We start from the raw sequence: 18,585 nt of genomic DNA, 5'->3' as shown, positions 1-18,585 counted from the left end.
TAATTGTTCTTGTAATTTCGTGCTAACGAAAAGATTTTTTAGCAGCTCAAAATTTTCTGTGTCAATCCACGACAAAAAAAATGATTTTTGTTTCTCACTGCACTGGACTGAATATGCTAAAAAATGTGGATTAAGTTGTTTTAAGTACGATTCCAAGGTTTGCTCCTCTTTCGAAAATTTGTGAAATACTGGAACAATGTTGTGATTTCTTTCAGATACACCGGCAGTACCTTGGTTTTGGAAAATTAACTCCATCCACTCATGTTGTTATTTCAGTAAATTTTTTGGGAACTTTTCCTGTTATTTAAGCAATTGCTTATAAATTTCGCTTTCGCCCGGCATGATTGTTTATTAAATATCGAGCGGCACGAAATAAGCGTGATGGGGATTGAATAATTGCAGTTTTTTACCCTCGTCGCCAACTGAAGTAAATATGACCAACACGATTGACAGTTTATATTTTACTCAATTTTGTTTACATTTTATTATCTAGGATTGCTTAAACTAATACAAAACATACTAGATTATAACACATATATTAAACAATATATATATTTATATTATTTGAACTTCTTCCTGAATTTTACAAGTTCAATTAATTATTATTCACTGCTTTTAACAGCTCTTCATAAACATTAACTGACTTTAACTCTTATTAACTTCTGAGCCCACCGGCTCTACAGAGCTCACTGCTCCCCTGCTTTACCGAGCCCAACTGCTGGTAGACTATTACTCAACTCACACTTCTGCTTACTGTTTTATTTAAAGCAAAATTTCTAAAAGACTTACATATGTTGGATGCCTTAATTTCAAGGTACCCCAAATTACCTCACTTTATTATTAAATAATAGTTTTTGCGTAATTCGCAAAAACGTCAGTAAATTAATTGTATTATTTCAATATAGTTTTCAGCTTGACACATTAAACAGAAAACCAAAAATCAGCATTTCTTACCATCATACTGACGAGCTGAACTTGGTTCTTGCTATTGTGCAAGCCGAAAACGATGCTGCCTACTTTTAGGCATGCCTTGTGATCGAATAGAAAACGAATCAAAAAACTTTTCCATAGTCTGAGCATTTCGATTCACAACAGCAGTCTGCAAAATTTTTGCTAATAAGATTGCAAACAAATTAGATTGCAAAAAGGCAACGGGATATGTTAATATCTCACTAATTATGATAAAAAACTTACCCCTTTGGCTATATACCATATATTATCACTAGACATTTTAATGTCATTTTTAAAATTGGCTTTTACCCAACAGAGTGGAAAACATCCACGATTATTATAATTCACAAATCAGGTAAAGATCCCACGCTTGCCTCTCCATACAGGCCAATAAGCTTATTGCCATGCCTTTCTAAACTCTTTGAAAGAGCACTGCTTTTAAAGCTGAAACCATTCCTTGACGGTCAAAACCTAATACTCTCCCACCAGTTTGGTTTTATGGAAAAACATGGAACTATTGAGCAAGTGAATCGTATAACGAACGAAATAAGACACGCATTTGAGTTCAAAGAATATTGTTCCGCGGTATTTCTTGATGTTAAACAAGCCTTTGACAAAGTATGGCATAATGGACTTTTATATAAGATACGCTGTTCATTACCTTCAAATGTCCACTCAGTTGTAGAATCGTATCTGCATAATAGAAACTTTAAAGTTAAATGTAAATCATATACTTCTAATAATTTCCCAATAGAAGCTGGTGTTCCACAAGGAAGTGTTCTTGGCCCTATCTTGTATGTACTTTACACATCTGATATCCCAATAAGTAGCTCAGTCGTCACCACAACGTTCGCTGATGATACGGCAATTTTATGACGAAACAAAAACGTTGTGCTAGCTTCAAACTAACTTCAATCTCACTTATTTCGAGTGGAGAAATGGTTGTCAAAATGGTGAATTAAAATGAATGAACTAAAATCTAGACACGTCCGACTTAAGGTGTAGACATCTTAAATCGGAGTAGACCTCCAACAATTTTACTAAATAACATTCCCATACTACAAGCAGATAATATAACGTACTTAGATATTCACCTAGTCATACGACTAACTTGACGCAAACATATTGAAGCCAACAAAAAATCAATTGAAGCTCCAAGCGTGTAAGTTGCATTGGCTCATTAATAGCAAATCTTCCCTATGCTTAGAGTATGAAGTACTCTTGTATAACAACATCATAAAACCAATATGGACTCATAGTATCCAGCTATTTGGCAATACTAGTGCTTCAGTTATTAAATTTATACAAGGAGCTCAGTCAAAAATACTGAGAGCAATCACTGGTGCTCCATAGTATATAAGAAATGAAAGTATTCACCGAAATTTACAAATTCCCCTAGTTAAACCTGGATTTGATAATATAAGAAAAAAAGACAATAAAAGGCTGACAGAACATGTTAATCTCCTAGCAAGAAATCTCGCACTTCTATCCACTACTTCCCGCCTAAAAAGAGCTGACCGCCCAGCCATTAATTAATAATCAATAGCTTGAAGTAAAAACTGCACCTTTCTTTTTAGTAATCTGATGAAGTTGAACCGCTTTCTTAATCCAATGTAACCTAACCCATTAATCAAAGTGAAGTTCGTGATATAAGGTTTACTTATTTTATTTTATTTTATTTTATACAATGTATAATTAAAATAAAATTTGTAATATTATGTTAGTCTCATTGTAAGAGAAGATGCAATAAATAAATGTATAAGTATTTAAAAAAAAAAAAACTTGCCAAAACAACAGGTTGTAAACAACCAATAACAATTCTTGGATATAAAAAAACGCACATTACACTTAAACAAGTAAAAAACTAAAAAAACAATGTGTTTTTGCAATAAACATGCAAAAACAATTCTTGAATACAAAAAGTGCAGCACAGTCCCGTAATATTGCGGGATTAAAAGCGTCGACAAGACCGAATAAAAGAGCACAAAAATGTGAAATCGCTCTCTTTTTGCAATCATCGTTGAATAGCGCTGATCAACTTCTTTTGACTACCATCGTGTGACAGTGCAGACGTACTCTGCACTGTCACACGGTAACCAACTATATAAATCGTGTCACATATCAGTCTGGGAGTTTTAATAGTTACCAGATGGAGGAAGTACATAAAAGGCTTTAATAGTACTCTATGGAAATCCTCTGCAAAAGATATAATTTAACACGGGAATATAGTGCGGAAATTGAAGCAAAAAAGATATAAACATAGTTGGGAATTTCCTCTTCCCAGGAAATTGGGAAGAGATCTATATTTTACATATTTTATTTTGTGCCGGGAATATTTACATATGCTGATATGCATATATGCATATCATTTGGTGCATCGAATACAACTGTGATTGTGCGTTGAATCTATACTGCGTATACATATTTTGTGTTTTAAATCAAAATAGCTAGATATCAAGATAGTTTGTACGTTAAACCCATGCTGCGTATATGTATTACTTTTGTGCCTTTGAATAGAGGTAACTGCGGTGACATAGCGTGATTGTCTGTTGAATACACGCTGCGTATATATATTACTTTTGTGCCATGAATCAAGATAGCTACGTCTTCAGATAGTGCCTGTATGTTGAATCCATGGTGCGCATTTATATTACTTTTGTAGCTTTGAACAGAGATAGCTGCGGCAACATAGCGTGATTCTGCATTGAATATATGCTGCGTATATACCTTGTGATAAAAAAAGAACTTATTCGTTCTTTTTTGAATTCCCGCGCTTATCCAATCGGTAAATTTATTTTATTTTCACGCTGGCAACACTATTATGCATATTCTGTCAAATTTTAACGCATGTTGTGCGATTAGTTTTTGTTTGGTGTCTATACAAAGAAGTCGAAAAATTTTCGTGTGGCGATTTTTAGCTGAATTTCATAAAAAAAAATTCGTCGTTGTGATGTGAAAAGAGAAAAGAGAACGCCAAAGTCAGTCCAAAATCAAGGTTATGCTGTTCTGTGACTGTTTTCTTCGATATTCGTGTTGTGTTGCGCTATGAATTTCATTCGAATGGTCAAACGGTCAATAAGGAGTATTATTTGGCCATTGTACGTCGTTTGCGTGAAGCCATTCGCAAAAAGAGGCCAGATTTATGGAAGGAAAACTCATGGATTTTACACCACGATAACGTACCGGCTCACACAGCGTTGGTTGTGTCGCAGTTTTTGGCCAAAAAATCCACCAATATCCTCAACCAAGCACCGTACTTTCCAGATATGGCCCCGTGTGACTTTTTCCTCTTTACCCGACTCAAATTGCCATTGCAAGAAACGCGTTTTGAGACCATAGAGGCCATAAAAGAGAATTTGCTGCGTGAACTAAAGGCCATACCTTCGGCAGCCTATAAAACTTGTATGGAAAATTGAATCAAGCGTTGGCATGCATGTATTGCCGCAGGAGGAGAGTACTTTGAAGGCTATAATAAAGAAAATTATTAAAAATTTAAATTTTGCGTTTTTTTCAACTTCTCTTTCTTTTTTGATCAAATGGTATATTACTTTTGTATCTAGAATATTAGCTACACTGACAGGTTCTATACCTGTGTCCGTCAATTTTTTTTTTTGTGAATGAACACTAGTTGTTATATTGTTATTGCTATATTAGTTATTCTTTGCACATTTTAGTGGTTTATAAAAATATTGTTAGTTTCTAAAGTAAATTGTAGTAAATTAGTTTAATGCTCATGTAACAAAGAAAGAAAAAACTATTGAATTGTGAATAAAAAACGTGTTTGCAAATTAAGCTGAGGCCATAAGAAAACGATTGGCAGGTCAGTCAGAGATTCAAATCTTCTTGTAAGCACCTTGGCTACGGCTGAACTATCCTAGTTATGTTGTTATTGTAACCCGCCGGGACCTGTAAACAAATAAACATGAAGAGATACACAAGACGATTACAAGAGTAGGGAAATGGGGAAAGGAGGTTGTGTTGCGGCGATGAAGGGGCGACGTCATTTGGAGAAAAGCAGCAGTTAGGGCACACATTGTCGATGTGTTTACGTGCTTGTACGAGTTTATGCGTGACAGGTAACTGTTTAGCCCTCGGCTATTTCTGATCTCAATTGAGTTGGACAGTTCTTGCTGCACGGGGGAGACAACGTTCATCTGGGGAGATTTTCGGAGGAGGCCTATTAAGAATCTTGTTGTCTGACAACTAAGGTCTTGAAGAAGATACTGCAACTGTATGGAGGGTCTTTAGTAAACGTTTGTATTCGACCTAACTGATATTGGCTCCATTGCAAAAGGTGTCGCTATAACTATTAAAAGAGAGGAGGGATCGACGAATGCATCTAGGAGGGATAGTACAGTCATCAGCATAAGTTACGACTTTGACTCCCTCGGGGGATCTGGGAGTTTAGACATGTATAAGTTGAAGAGAATCGGTTAAAAGACGCTGCCCTGGGGGACACCTTGTTTCAATTTTTTAGCGTTTAACATTTTACCTCTAAAGTTAACAAAGGATGCTCTGCTTATAAGGTAGTTACAGAGCCATCTCTTTGTAGAGTCAGGGCTAGATGTTTCGACCAATTCATTGAAGAGGGTCCTATGGGAAACTGTGTCAAATACTTTTGCGAGATCAAGGGTAACAAGCACCGTGCGTTCACACGGGCGATTTTGATTAAGGCCATTAGAGATTTGAGTTGTAATTTCGAATATGAGGAGATGTCTGTTTGAGTACTAAAGACTCCAGAACTTTGGCTACTGGTGATAAAAGGGATATCGGTATGAAAGATTCATCTAAGCCTGCCGATTTGTGGAAGGTGGTCCCGTTAAATGAAATCGCTTTGTTGTTGAAACGGGACGGATTAGAAAGTGCTTTAATGGTAGTCCACAACTTACCATTTTGGAACTCGCAGTTATTCAAATGTTCCTTCCATTTATTAAGGCGATATTCGTTCGACATTCCCACCTTAAGGCATTCATTGCAACACACGAGATTATTATATAACACTTGAGATTAATTTACAATACTATAGATATTTTGTAGGAGTAGTAAGATAACCCTGAAATTAAGAACTGTTTTATATGTCAACATATAAAGTGTGATTTGATTCGCTAAATATATTTTTGAAAAATATAAAAGTCTACTAACCCAACTACAGAAACGTTAGATGAACTCTAAAAACTTTCGATTATGCAACCAAACTTGATAAATCCAGAGTAAATCTAGATTAAATCCATATTTATTAATCAAAACCGCCATAACAGATGATATGCTTACTCATAACTCACAATAATGATATAAAAGAATATTGCAACAGGTGTTGGTGTAGTGCCCATGACCTACATCACTATTTAATATGGCAGGTCATTGCATAAAGTAACAAAACTATTGTGACATAATTTATTGAATGCACATTTAACGCTTTGTCGTTTTGACTTCAATCATGTCACACTTTTAAGTTTTGTTTGACTCATGCAGTTACAATTACGCACTTGAAACATAATGTGCGAGCTAAATGTTTAATCATGTGTGGTTATTGTACGTTAGTAATCCAAATTCATTAAGGAAATGTAACACCATAATTTTGATTAAAGAATTGTATAGATAATATGTTATGTATTGAAGTAATATGCATAAGAAATGCATTTAGTAGTAAATAACATATGTTAGAACAGTAAGATAAATATTATGATTATATGTTACATATTGAATTATACATTTTATTAAAAATTAGGAGTAACCAATGCATTGATTGGTTACTCATAAGGAAATAAGAATTTAATAATGAGTTTAGTATATAAGAATAATTTTGTATAAATATCGTAAGATTCTCCAAATAAAATTAGATTCTTTTGTTCACTTAAATGGAGTTAACTGTACTTTGAATTTCAGAGTTATATGTGTAACTTTTGCTGTAAATAACTAAAAAGCGGCTGAAGAGCTTAGAAATTTCAAGAGCGGCTGAAGAGCTTAGTTTAATACTTATTGTGTCAATAGGTTGATCCGTCTTACATCGGGCCAACTTCATAAGGAAAAGCAATTCATTATTTTATATCAAAAACCTGCAGGTCGATTCCACTAATCGCTATCGCTAAAACTCCATCGCTAAAATTCTTTATGTGCATTTTAGCGACTTTTACGATTCTGCTAACTCGTTACGCTTAATTTCTATTCGCTATTTCTCTCAACTTTCAAAAACAGCTGATTTTTCCGGTTAAATCTCTAAATCTCCAAATTTCGTATTCTACTAAAATGGCAATCGCTAAATTCCGTTAAAAACGACTAAACTTTCTTCTAATTTGATTGGCGGTTAATTTTTACTGTCGCTAAAAGTGAAAATATTTTATTTTAAACAAATTGAGCAATTATTTTGTACGTATTTAGTATAATATTCATATTTATTTATTAATTAATTTATTGTGACAGAAATAAACTTGCATTTAAAGTTAAAATGTAAAAAAATAATTATTAATATTACAAAAATTTTATGGCAGTAATATAGGGAGAGTGTGTTTCGTATTCATCAAATATAAACAAATGTATTTTATTTTTCATATTTAATTTTTAAAATTACGCCAAAAATAAACAAATTGCAAATGAAATGCAAGTGTTTCAGGTTTATACCTGAATTTAAAATTCTTTCGCTGCTAAGGTAACGAAATCTTCTTTTTAATAATCCGAAACAACGCTCAATGCAATTTTTCGCCTTTTGATGTTGCACATTATAATTATTATGTGCCGTCGACAAATTATTTCCTCAAGCAGGTGTCATCAAAAACGGCAAGAGGAGATAACCGCTATCTCCTAAAAATACAAAAACAGAATTAGTTTCTCAAAAAATTTAATCCACAATCAAGTTTTACCTATTAACCGGAAATTTCGATCCCCATTTTCGTAGTTTCGAATAAGAAGCACTCTTAAGGCGCTGGCTATCCCTATGGATGCGTCATGTGCAGTGCCGCCGAAGCGAGCATTACAATCTAATATTTTTAGATTATAATCGCACACCTAAGATTAATGCTTATTATTATAGTATGTAAGTAAATTAAATTTGAATCATACCACTTGAACATTTAGCGAATATCCTCCTTTTCTGCAGACATATACATGCTCAATATCTGAGTTAGGGGTTTTAATTTTTATATGAGTACAATCAATTGCACCAATTACCCCCTGGAAACCGAAACTCTTCATAAAATCTGCAAATAATTGTCAATTAACTACATTGTATTTTAACACAAGATTTCGAAGATTTACTTTTCTTTTATAGCGCATAATTCGTAAAATGTTCTGGGCCATTTTATGTATTTTACTACAAAATGAAGATTCATTATATTGGCAATCTCCTTAACGCATCTACTTACAACAGCCTGAAACACATTTAATAAAAAGCTTTTGCCCACAGAACGCTGATAACATCCTATAAATTAAAACAATGAATTCACTTTTTTTGTAATTATTAAACATCAATTTACCTTGAGCAAAAAAGCGCAAACCAACAAGTACACGTATTTCCCTCGAAATTCCATCTGATCGACTTCTTGGTACAATATATGGAGTTATTTCGGAAATAAAAATCTTACATAAATATTTCGAAAGACAAAATATTTCAATAAAACGCGCATCAGATATAGTCAAGGGGTCTGTAAAATTTTGCAAACATTTTCTTTTGCAACGTAAATGATTCCGTGAATCTCTCATATCACCAGAAAAAAAATCTCTTATTAAATAGTCCATTATCTAACTAATCCACACACCAATGTTATATTAATTTAATTTTAATTTAAATTTAACAATGGCTAAATCATTTTTTGTTGCAGTATCTGCTTGTAAATTGCAAATTTAAATCATAATTCCAACAGCCGATATTTGTTTACAATTTTTGTTTTTATTTTAACATTTCAATGCATTTCAGCATTATCCACATCGCCGGATAAATTTAGTGAAGAGATTGTGTTAGTAGAATCGCACGATCGCTTATTCTTCTAATATAAACAAATCACTTATTTAAAAGTTTTAGCGAAGAGATTGGAGTTTTAGCGATAGCGATTAGTGGAATCGGCCTGTTGCTGTTCCATATAATATTATGTTATATGTCAAACTCTAGACTATAATATCACATCGTAACATTACGTGGCAATCCTGGCATATACCAGTAGATGACAACATTACATACTTATAAATAACATCACATGACGATCCTGCCATAATAATATACAAAGTACCTAACATTACATTGGTTTGTTTACAACTCTCACTGAATACTTCACATTACTAAATTTTTTGTTTCAGTATATCGACTTCAAATCTATCTAAAAATATTTTATTCAAGTTCTAATTATATGTCAACTACGATTACCACCTTCATACAATAAAAATTATTGAAGCGAATTATGAAAAATTATAAATTTTTTAAACAATTCGTTTAACTTCAAGTTGTAAATATTTTTTTAATACTATTCAAGATGTTGGGGAAAATAAATTTTGTATGTGAATTTGTAGTAAATAATTGATAAAACTCATATTAACTACTTAAGAATATTTTTCAATCATGTATTTCACTTGCTATATAATCTAACGGCACTTTGCTGGGATAGCGAAATCTTGTGCAAACAATTATCTGGATTGTGATATTAAAAATAGATTAAAGCGATAATCGAAATTAAAGTACTAATTTTGTTGTTTAATCTCACATTTCTCATATAAAAGTTAATCTTCTATTAGGGAAGACTAATTTTTATCAACATTTATTTATTATTTATCTCCTAATTTTCTACAATCTTAGAAAAATTAGAAGAGAAATGTCAAAATCTATTTAAAACAAACATTGAAAGTTTAAAAATGCCGAAGTGAGTAAATTTTTATTAAATTTGTTTAATAATAATCTTGTATATAATTATAACTAAAATTTGTTGAATTATTACAATTTTCTTGTACAATATTGTATTTATATGCTTTGTTTATAGAAATTTATCAAACACGAAACAAAACACAACAGGAGAAATTTCAAAATTAATCTCCAATGTATAATGCAAACATGCAAGGGCGGTTTGATAAGTCAGTGACTTTTTTAATAAAACAAATTTTTTCGGCAAATAAACATTTTATTTTTCTACATAATCACCTTTTACCTCGATACATTTAGTCCCTCGTTTTTCCAATTTTCTTGTTCCCTCCAAATAATAGGTTATCTCAAAGCTCTCAAAATACGCTTTTGTTTCGGTAATGACTTCTTCATTCGACTCAAATCTCTTCTTTAGGTTTGGAAATAGAAAATAGTCGCAGGGGGCTAAATCTGGAGAATATGCTGCATGGATGCTACGCCCATAGGATAAGGATATAGTTTCGAATTAATGGTGTCGTCACACTCAGTTCGAATGATGGCTACAATATTTGTGTTGAATGGAAGCAATTAGTTAGGATCAGCAATTGATTTTATTATGAAAGTGTTGCTTATTGGTTTTGCATTTCTTAATTCTTTAACAGGCTTGATATAGTTCTTTGACGCACCGGTGTCAATTAGTAGTCTTATAATTTTCCCTGCGATAGTCCGCTCTGTGAACGGTAGCAGGAAGCTTCCCCTAAATAATGAACATGGTTTAAACTATCACTGTCGTCATCAATTTCTATCAGCGATTCTTCAGCTAGTTCCTCATATTTCCTCGTTTCTTGATTTTGAGAAATGCTTTCGTGTGACATAAAATTCATTCTCTGCATTTTTTGCCCTGTTAATCTTTCAGATTTATTTCTCCTTTTCATTTTTTGGTCCTTGTATTGACCCCCCGAAAGTAGTATTGTCGTATTTCTCTAACGTATTATAATTAGCATCATTCTCGATGAGCTTGGATCTACATCCATTTTTGCATCTTGCTGTCTTCTTTTAGAATATTGTCTTATAAAATATGGATTTTTCTTTTGATTATCAACTTGACTACTTTTGGCGTAATTGCTTACCTGTCAATATCTGCCCATATTTTTTCATTATTTTGTAGCCTTTGTTCAATTCTGTGAGCTTTATCTTCCAAACTCCTTGCGAAGTTGGTTGCAAATTTATAACGGTCATTGTTTGCCTCAACTTCTTGTGCCAGAGCTAATGCTGCGGGTAAATAGGTTAGCTGAGCCGAGAAAAGAATGTTGCTTAAGGATTTCTTTGTACCTGAAATAAATATGCGCAACGCGTCGGTTCTGCATTTTTCGTTTAAGGATGCTACCAAGGTTCCATCATAAGTCATAATTACTTTGTTGGTAAACAAAGTAAATTTTAGTTCTTCTTGTTCATAGAATTGTAGAAGACTCAGGTTACCCTGACATAGGATAGACAGCTCCTGTTCGATTAAATAAATAAGCCACTGATCAACGTATATACAGTCAAGACGTGCTATTATAGCTTTAAAGTTGAGAACGATGTTAAAGGAGGCTAAAACCATATCTACCGATCCTTCTATTTTATTTCGTATAATGTCAACTGCCTAATAATGCTTCGAACTCCCATCATGGTGTTGAAATAATTTGTAAGCAGTATGAGTCGCTTGTCGCTATGACACGTAAGTTTCTTGTTTGTCCTCAAAGTCAGGCAGAGATTTGACTATGTCAAATGATTCTTCGCATTTTGTTTCTTCATACATTTCTACGTCTGGGACCTTACTTAGGCGTTCACTCAACTCGTCTAATTATTTTTCAAAAATTTGCCTCTGTAAGGCAAGAGCATCCCTAACGGCAGCTTCAATTACAGCTTTCAACTGGACTTCGTTAATTTTTGCACTATAAACAATTTACGGCGTTCCTTTATATCTTTAAGTCTTTATTACAGAGTCTCTATTGGTAATAGGTTTTTAATAGAGAGCTTGCAAGGGAGGGCTATCTCAACAACAACAATATCGAAATAATAGCTGCGTTTCAGCAAACCTGATCCGCTCAATGATCTGGATCATCTTTGCTGAAACGATACGGATCACGTTTGAAAATAATTGGCAACGCATGAAATATGCCAGTTGGGTTTGTGCACAAAATTTTTTGATTTATGTGAATAATTTTGGCGCTAAAAAAATTGGTGAGAAAATTTTGAATACAAAAAATCTAAAAAATAGAAAATAAATAAAATCTGTTGAAATGTCTGAAGTATGAAATGTAAGTTTTTATTTAGTATTTACTTAAAAACTTAAATTTAATTCTATAGTAAATAAATGGAAATTGCAGATTTTATTAGAATTATCGAGCAAAACTGACTTCTCCATTTTCTTTTTAAACACTAGTTCAAGTTTAAGGCAGACCCCAATGCTGTGTCCAAACTTTTGCACCCTTGTTTAAGAAAATCTGGGAACTAGAGTCATTCCCTCTTGAATGGAAGGAGTCTATCATTGTCAAACTGCCGAAAAAAGGCGATAGAAAGAAATGCAGCAACTGGAGGGGAATTTCTTTAATACCAGCAGTTTTCCAAATTTTCAACAAAATAATATTAGAAAGAATCGCCGTAACATTAAACGAGCTTATTCATAAAACTCAAGCAGGTTTTCGCCCTGGGCACTCGTGCATCGACCAAATTAACACGATTAGAATACTTATTGAACAAGCCTCAGAATGGAATGCAACCTTGTATTTAACATTTATTGATTTTGAAAAGGCTTTCGACGCGCTTAAGAGAAGTTACATATGGATGGCGTTAAACGCTAAAGGTATCCCTAATAAGATCATTAATATTCTCAAGAATAGCTACGAAGGGCCCACGAGTAGAGTTTTACATGAAGGTACTCTTAGCGACAGCTTTAATTGCAACAGTGGAGTGCGACAGGGTTGCGCCCTCTCACCGTTACTGTTTATCACAGTGCTGGACGTCGTTTTAGAAGCTGTAGAAGAAAGCCCAATCGGCATTGGTTGGAAGCTGAATCAAAAGCTTGGTCATCTTGAATATGCAGACGATGTAGTATTGTTAACAAACAGACACACTGATATGCAAACTCTTGTAAATAACGTATGTGAGCAGTCATATAAAGTCGGCCTAAAAATTAACGCCTCAAAGACAAAAACAATGAGAACAAAAGCAAGCAATCAATCGCCCATCCTTCTGTACGATCAAATCATTGAAGACGTGCAGGAACTCGAATACCTGGGGAGTATAGTCAACAGCGAGGGTGGCACGTCAAAGGACATCGGCAGTAGAATGAAAAAGGCAAATGGCTGTTTCGCATCGCTTAACAAAATCTGGAAAGCCAACAATGTAAGCGTCGAAACTAAAACCAAAATATTCAACGCCTGCGTCAAATCGACATTATTATATGGGTGCGAAACATGGTCGCTTACGAGGGCCTCGACTCAGAAGATACAATCCTTTGTAAATAGAAGCCTGCGGCGTATTCTGAACATATGGTGGCTTGCAAGAGTCTCCAACGAAGTGCTATGGCAGCGTACCAACCAAAAGCCAATAGAGAAAGAAATTTTGAGACGCAAATATGGCTGGCTCGGCCATACACTTAGAAAACCGACAGATGCAATTGCCCACGCAGTCATGGAATGGAACCCGCAAGGAGTAAGGAGACGAGGTCGTCCCAAAACCACCTGGCGAAGAACAATGGCAGCAGAAACACGCAAATCCTTTAACCAGTTACGTTTTACTGCCAGAAACAGAGAGGAATGGAAGAAGTTTATAAATATTATTTGTGAATAGACTAAGTTCTAGTTTTTAAATTTTTAATTTAATTTTTATAATGAAGAACATGTCTTAATAATAATAATAATAATAATAATGAAGGAAATTTACATATTTTTGTGGTATATGGCTAATATAAATACTTTTCGCGAATTTGGTATTTGTTTTGGCATACCAAAAGCTTCTGTATGGAGAATAATTGAAAGAACTAGTATTTAGCTTATATCAATTGCAAAATTTCCGTTCCACTTTTATCTTTTACATACATTCCACATTGAATCAGAAAGTGAACCAGATCAATTGCTGGTTCACCCCATTGTTTTTGTTTTGCATGTAAAATTGAACGGATCATGTTTGCTGAAACGCAGCTAATATTATTTCAAAAAATTTATTTAGTTCTAGTTGAAAAATTGAAAGGAAACTAGTTACAGCTTCTTCTGAAATATCTTAAGTGTAGAAAAATAAAACATCCTCCTGCTGTCCCGACAGTGGCTGGTCGCTCCCTGGGTTCTTCCAAATGTTATATTGTATTTTGTTTGTATTTCAGCTGCGTGCCTTTTGAGACCACCGACACTTATTATTTTCGTTTGAATTGCTTATATGTTGATTGATGTAAATATTTGTGTTTATAAATATTTCTTTATTTCATATTTATTCACAATTTTACAATCCGTTAAATTTTAATGTAAAAATACTTTTGTTTAAAAATATTTTTTAGTTTGTGTTTAATTCACTTCTCTGCTGCACATTTGCAATGTTTTTCTTTGTAACAAAAATGCAAAACTGGTAAAATTTTCGGCGAATACATATTTTCTTTCTTTGTCCACGCTTCCCACTGTACGGCAAATTTTATTTTTCACATAGCATGGCAGCCATATGCATTTTCTGTTTTTGGCTACTTCTGTTCGGATTTTGTAATAAATAAATCAATTCACTATTTCATATATAGAGTCATTTTACTTTAAAGTGACTTAATTGTTTTTGTTTTTAATTATTAATTAGGTAGTTAAATATCGCGCTTAACAAATTACACGCAATATTGGCTAAAACGGGTTTTTTCACTTCGTGAGTTTGAGCTGAATTTTGATTCAGCGTTAATTCCACTTTTTAAGTGGAGTTATTTGGGCCCCACGTTGGGCGCCAATTATTTATTTCCTTTTATTAATTATTGTTTCCAGATATAATTTATTTAACTCCTATTCTTTATTAAATATACGCTTCACACAACCCACACGTTCCGAACTGTCCGAGCGACGATCGACAACTGACTGTATCATTCGTGAGACGAGTATACGAATCTCGTGCGCATGAGTGTTTAAAGAATTTGTGTTAGTCTTCGGGTATTTTATTGTGTTAACTTGTATAATGCAAAAATTCAGATTCAGTTAATTTCACAATGTAAACGTAGTATTGTACTATTCTTTTCCATTGTGTTTTATTTAAAAACTTCCAAAATAAAATGTTGATATGTTTCTAAACAAACTGGTATCCAGGAAATTATAATCACATTACACAAAAACTCAAGTAAAGTATTATGTATTATTATTTCGATAACTGACTCGTTTGCTTCAAGATTCTTCAATATGCTTAAAAAAAGATATTTCTTTATTATTTATTAATGTTGCTTAGCCCTCATAAGCAAAAAGTTTTATGGCAGCAATTTTAATTAATCAAATAACATTAAAGTTCTTACAAAACAATTTTTACTGTTTAAAATCTATTTAAAAATTCAATATATATTACAATATACTTACAAATATAAATAATTATATTTTATTTTAATCGATGCAGAAATCTCACAGTAAATATTTTTAATGTTTTGTTTATTTTGTATGTCATATTCACATTGTGCGCAGGCCTAATTTCTCAGTGGATGGCCCACGATCGATACCAAGACGCGGTATAAAATCCCGGTTACTTCAATTTGGTTCTAGTTCTGGGTATGAATCAAAATAAATACATGTAATAATAATAGAACCAATTAAAGTAAATATTAGTATATGTTTAGGCTGTTGACAATTTTTTGTTATACATGGAGCAGTTAAATGTTACCTACTCTTTAAAAAAAATTAATTGTGTGAAATTAAAGCATTTCAAAATAATGGCAGCCTTTGACATATATCTATATTTATAAAATTGTTTAAAAACTAACCTAAATTATAGAATCTTAATAATAAATATATTTAGGATATGGTAATTCTAACGTGTAAGAAAAATATATATTAATGAAATAGTAATTTTTTAACGGAACGTTACAATTTACAACACTTTTAATCACTGAAAAATACATCTTTAGTCACTTTCATTGACTATGTTATTTAGAAATACAAAATTATATAACAAATACAAAACTACTTTACTAACAGAAAATTAACAATTCAATGTGCTTTTTGTTTAGCATTGCCAGGTGTGTTGCTTTCTTCAAATGTGACAATCGGATATTTTTACGGGTTGCCCTTTCCAGAATTGTCTGTTGTGAAAACCTTACCTGGTTTTTCTTTACGTGCGTGTGTAGGTTTTTCGTCACTTCCTTCACATCTACTTCTTTAGTAGTGACCTTAGACGTTAAAAATGCTTTCAACACTGCTGAGTGGAGTAGCATCTTAAATGCACTGATGAAAATGAGAGTCCCAGAATATCTTTTGAAAATTATAACATCGTATTTTAAAGACAGATTACTCTTATATGATACAGAATCCGGACCCAAAATATATAGGATTACGGGAGGGGTCCCCCAGGGATCAGTTCTAGGGCCAATTCTTTGGAATATCATGTACGATGGTATCCTTCGAATTAAAAAGCCGGACGGAGTGCACGTAGTTGGGTATGCAGATGATATTGCAATAGTAGTGGTTGCAAAAACTCTAGACGAAGTGGCTAGGAATTGCAGCGCTACTATTGCAGCAGCTAAATCGTGGCTGCAATACAGCGGATTAGAGCTTGCTGAACATAAAACTGAGGTGCTATTAATCACAAGTAGGAAAAAGATTGAACAACTCTCAATTAAAGTGGGTGGAGTAGATATACAATCTAGCCCCCAACTTACATATCTTGGTGTAACCTTAGATAGTAGGTTGAGTTTCAAAACTCACCTAAAACAATCGGGAGATAAAGCATCACGTGTCTGCAACGCATTATCTCGATTAATGCCAAACATAGGAGGTCCCAAGGACACCGCTAGAGTTCTTTTAGCATCAGTCTCCAAGTCGGTGATGCTTTATGCTGCTCCGGTGTGGGCACATGCTACAACCATTAAGTCGTATTCACGTGTAATGAAAAGTGCACATAGATTGTCAAACCTACGCATCTGCCGTGCTTACCGTACAGTATCGGACGATGCTGCGGGAGTATTGGCTGGACGCATGCCAATAGACTTTAAAGCGTTCTTGGAAAGAGACAGTTTCTTACAGCGCTCTCGTCGGCGAACGACTGAAACTGGGCAATCTCTGTCAGAGTCTTATCTAGATATAAGAGACAAATACCTAAATGAATGGCAACATAGGTGGGACCATTCCCAAAAATCAAGATGGACGCATTCGTTAATTCCAAATATAAGAGTTTGGATTAACCGAGAATCTGGAGACTTGGGATTTCAATTAACACAGTTTCTTACGGGGCATGGCTGCTTCCGTGAATACTTATACCGGTTTAGGCCAGCAAGTAACCCCTACTGCCAGTCCTGTCCAGATAAAATTGAGAGTCCTGACCACATAATTAGAGACTGTATAAGATTCGTAGATACTAGACAAAATCTAGAGACACTAATTGGGGAATCCAGCCCTTCTACTATGGTAATGCAGATGTTGGCAAGCATCGAAGAATGGAGCTTTTACAAGAGCATAATCTCTAGAACAATAAATACTGTTAGAGCGGACGAAATACTTAGTACACAATCGGAGTGAATGCACGCTAAGTGCTCTTCTAACCTGCCCTGTGAAGGAATACCTTAACTGGTCGTACTGCAGGGATTTTCAGGATTTTGAGTTGAGAATGTAGGGGACTTTTTAATCCGTAGGCATGTATGACTCAATTTGAGTCGTGCATAATTCGGGCATGCAAATGGTACGGGCCATTTGTATCTTTTGAAGATTTTTCCCCCAGGTCCGATACCACAAAAAAAAAAAAAAAAAGTAATCAAAGCAGGTTTGAGCCTTTCTGCTGAAACTGTGGTCTCCTTTCCCTGCATATCAATAACGAAAGTGTGGTCAGTTGGTCTGCTGAGTATTTTAAAAGGTCCAGTGTACGATGACTCCAACGGGCGACGAACAGAATCAATCCTAAGCAGGACGTGTGGGCAGTTGTAGAGGTTTTTCAACCCAAATGAAGCATTGTTCCAGTGATGTATTGCGGGAATCGGTAGCACTAATCGCATGTATTTGCGAAACTCCTCTATGAAAATCTGCGGGCTGGTGCATTGTTGGTCGTTCTCAAAAAACTTGTTCGGTAGTCGAATAGGGGAACCATACAACATCCCAGCAGCTAAAGTTTGCTAATCTTCCTTGAAACACGTTCGTAGGCCTAGCAGGATTGTTGGTAGTAATTCTATCCAGGATTCTGCTTCGTGACACATTAGTGCTGCTTTTAAGGAACGGTGCCAGCATTCAATCATACCATTTGCTTGTGGGTGGTATGACGTGGTGTGGACGTGTTTTGCTCCTATCATTTTTGTCAAGGCTTTGAAAAATGCTGATTCGAATTGTAGGCCCCGATCCGTTGTTATGGTTTACGGGCATCCAAATCTCGCCACCCAGTTTAACCAAAAGGCAGATACTATGGTGTTTGCAGTAATATCTTTTAAAGGTATAGCTTCAGGCCACCTTGAAAAACGATCAATCATTGTTAAACAATAGGGATACCCATTACGCATTGGCATCACAATGATGTCGATATGTACATGGTCGAAACGGTTGTCTGCCAGTATTGTGTCTGTTTTTTTTTGCTCGTTGACAGGGTAAACAATTTCGCGCCCATTCAATTATATCTGTTCGCATGGAGGG

General features: G+C 34.3%; 2 protein-coding genes across 3 annotated transcripts in view; one reads left to right on the top strand and one right to left on the bottom strand.

Annotated features, from left to right (window-relative positions):
- Positions 1-18,585, top strand: part of LOC119665450 (cyclic nucleotide-gated cation channel alpha-3-like) — a 210,734-nt gene that overhangs the window by 113,937 nt on the left and 78,212 nt on the right. Inside the window, exon 9 of the mRNA XM_038074675.1 lies at positions 15,445-15,528. Within this exon, the coding sequence (XP_037930603.1) occupies positions 15,445-15,528 (84 nt within the window). The remainder of the gene's footprint in view (positions 1-15,444; positions 15,529-18,585) is intronic.
- Positions 7,530-8,613, bottom strand: LOC119672352 (putative nuclease HARBI1). 2 transcript variants are annotated; one of them, XM_038083378.1, is made up of 5 exons: positions 8,421-8,613; positions 8,203-8,365; positions 8,008-8,144; positions 7,809-7,953; positions 7,530-7,749 (listed from the first exon to the last, which is right to left on the bottom strand). In XM_038083378.1, exons 3-5 carry the CDS (start codon positions 8,137-8,139, stop codon positions 7,703-7,705), a joined length of 324 nt encoding a protein of 107 aa, XP_037939306.1. In that variant the 5' UTR covers positions 8,140-8,144; positions 8,203-8,365; positions 8,421-8,613; the 3' UTR covers positions 7,530-7,702. The 2 variants fall into 2 exon arrangements, with proteins under 2 accessions (XP_037939306.1, XP_037939314.1); XM_038083386.1 differs by lacking the exons at positions 8,203-8,365; positions 8,421-8,613 and having other exon boundaries at positions 8,008-8,182.

The sequence above is a fragment of the Teleopsis dalmanni genome, chromosome 1, assembly GCF_002237135.1.
Source record: "Teleopsis dalmanni isolate 2A chromosome 1, ASM223713v2, whole genome shotgun sequence".
Classification (NCBI taxonomy): Eukaryota; Metazoa; Arthropoda; class Insecta; order Diptera; family Diopsidae; genus Teleopsis; species Teleopsis dalmanni.
Note: the sequence above shows the minus strand (reverse complement) of the source record. Positions and strands in the feature narration are given on the sequence as shown.

Bases quoted from the DNA above. Each gene is read 5' to 3' on its own strand.
- LOC119672352 (XM_038083378.1), bottom strand. From the start codon at position 8,139: ATGAAGAGTTTCGGTTTCCAGGGGGTAATTGGTGCAATTGATTGTACT. The intron at 7,954-8,007 runs GTATGATTCAAA...CATTAATCTTAG, and splicing joins ATTCGCTAAATGTTCAAGTG to GTGTGCGATTATAATCTAAA. The intron at 7,750-7,808 runs GTAAAACTTGAT...TTGTATTTTTAG, and splicing joins TCGAAATTTCCGGTTAATAG to GAGATAGCGGTTATCTCCTC.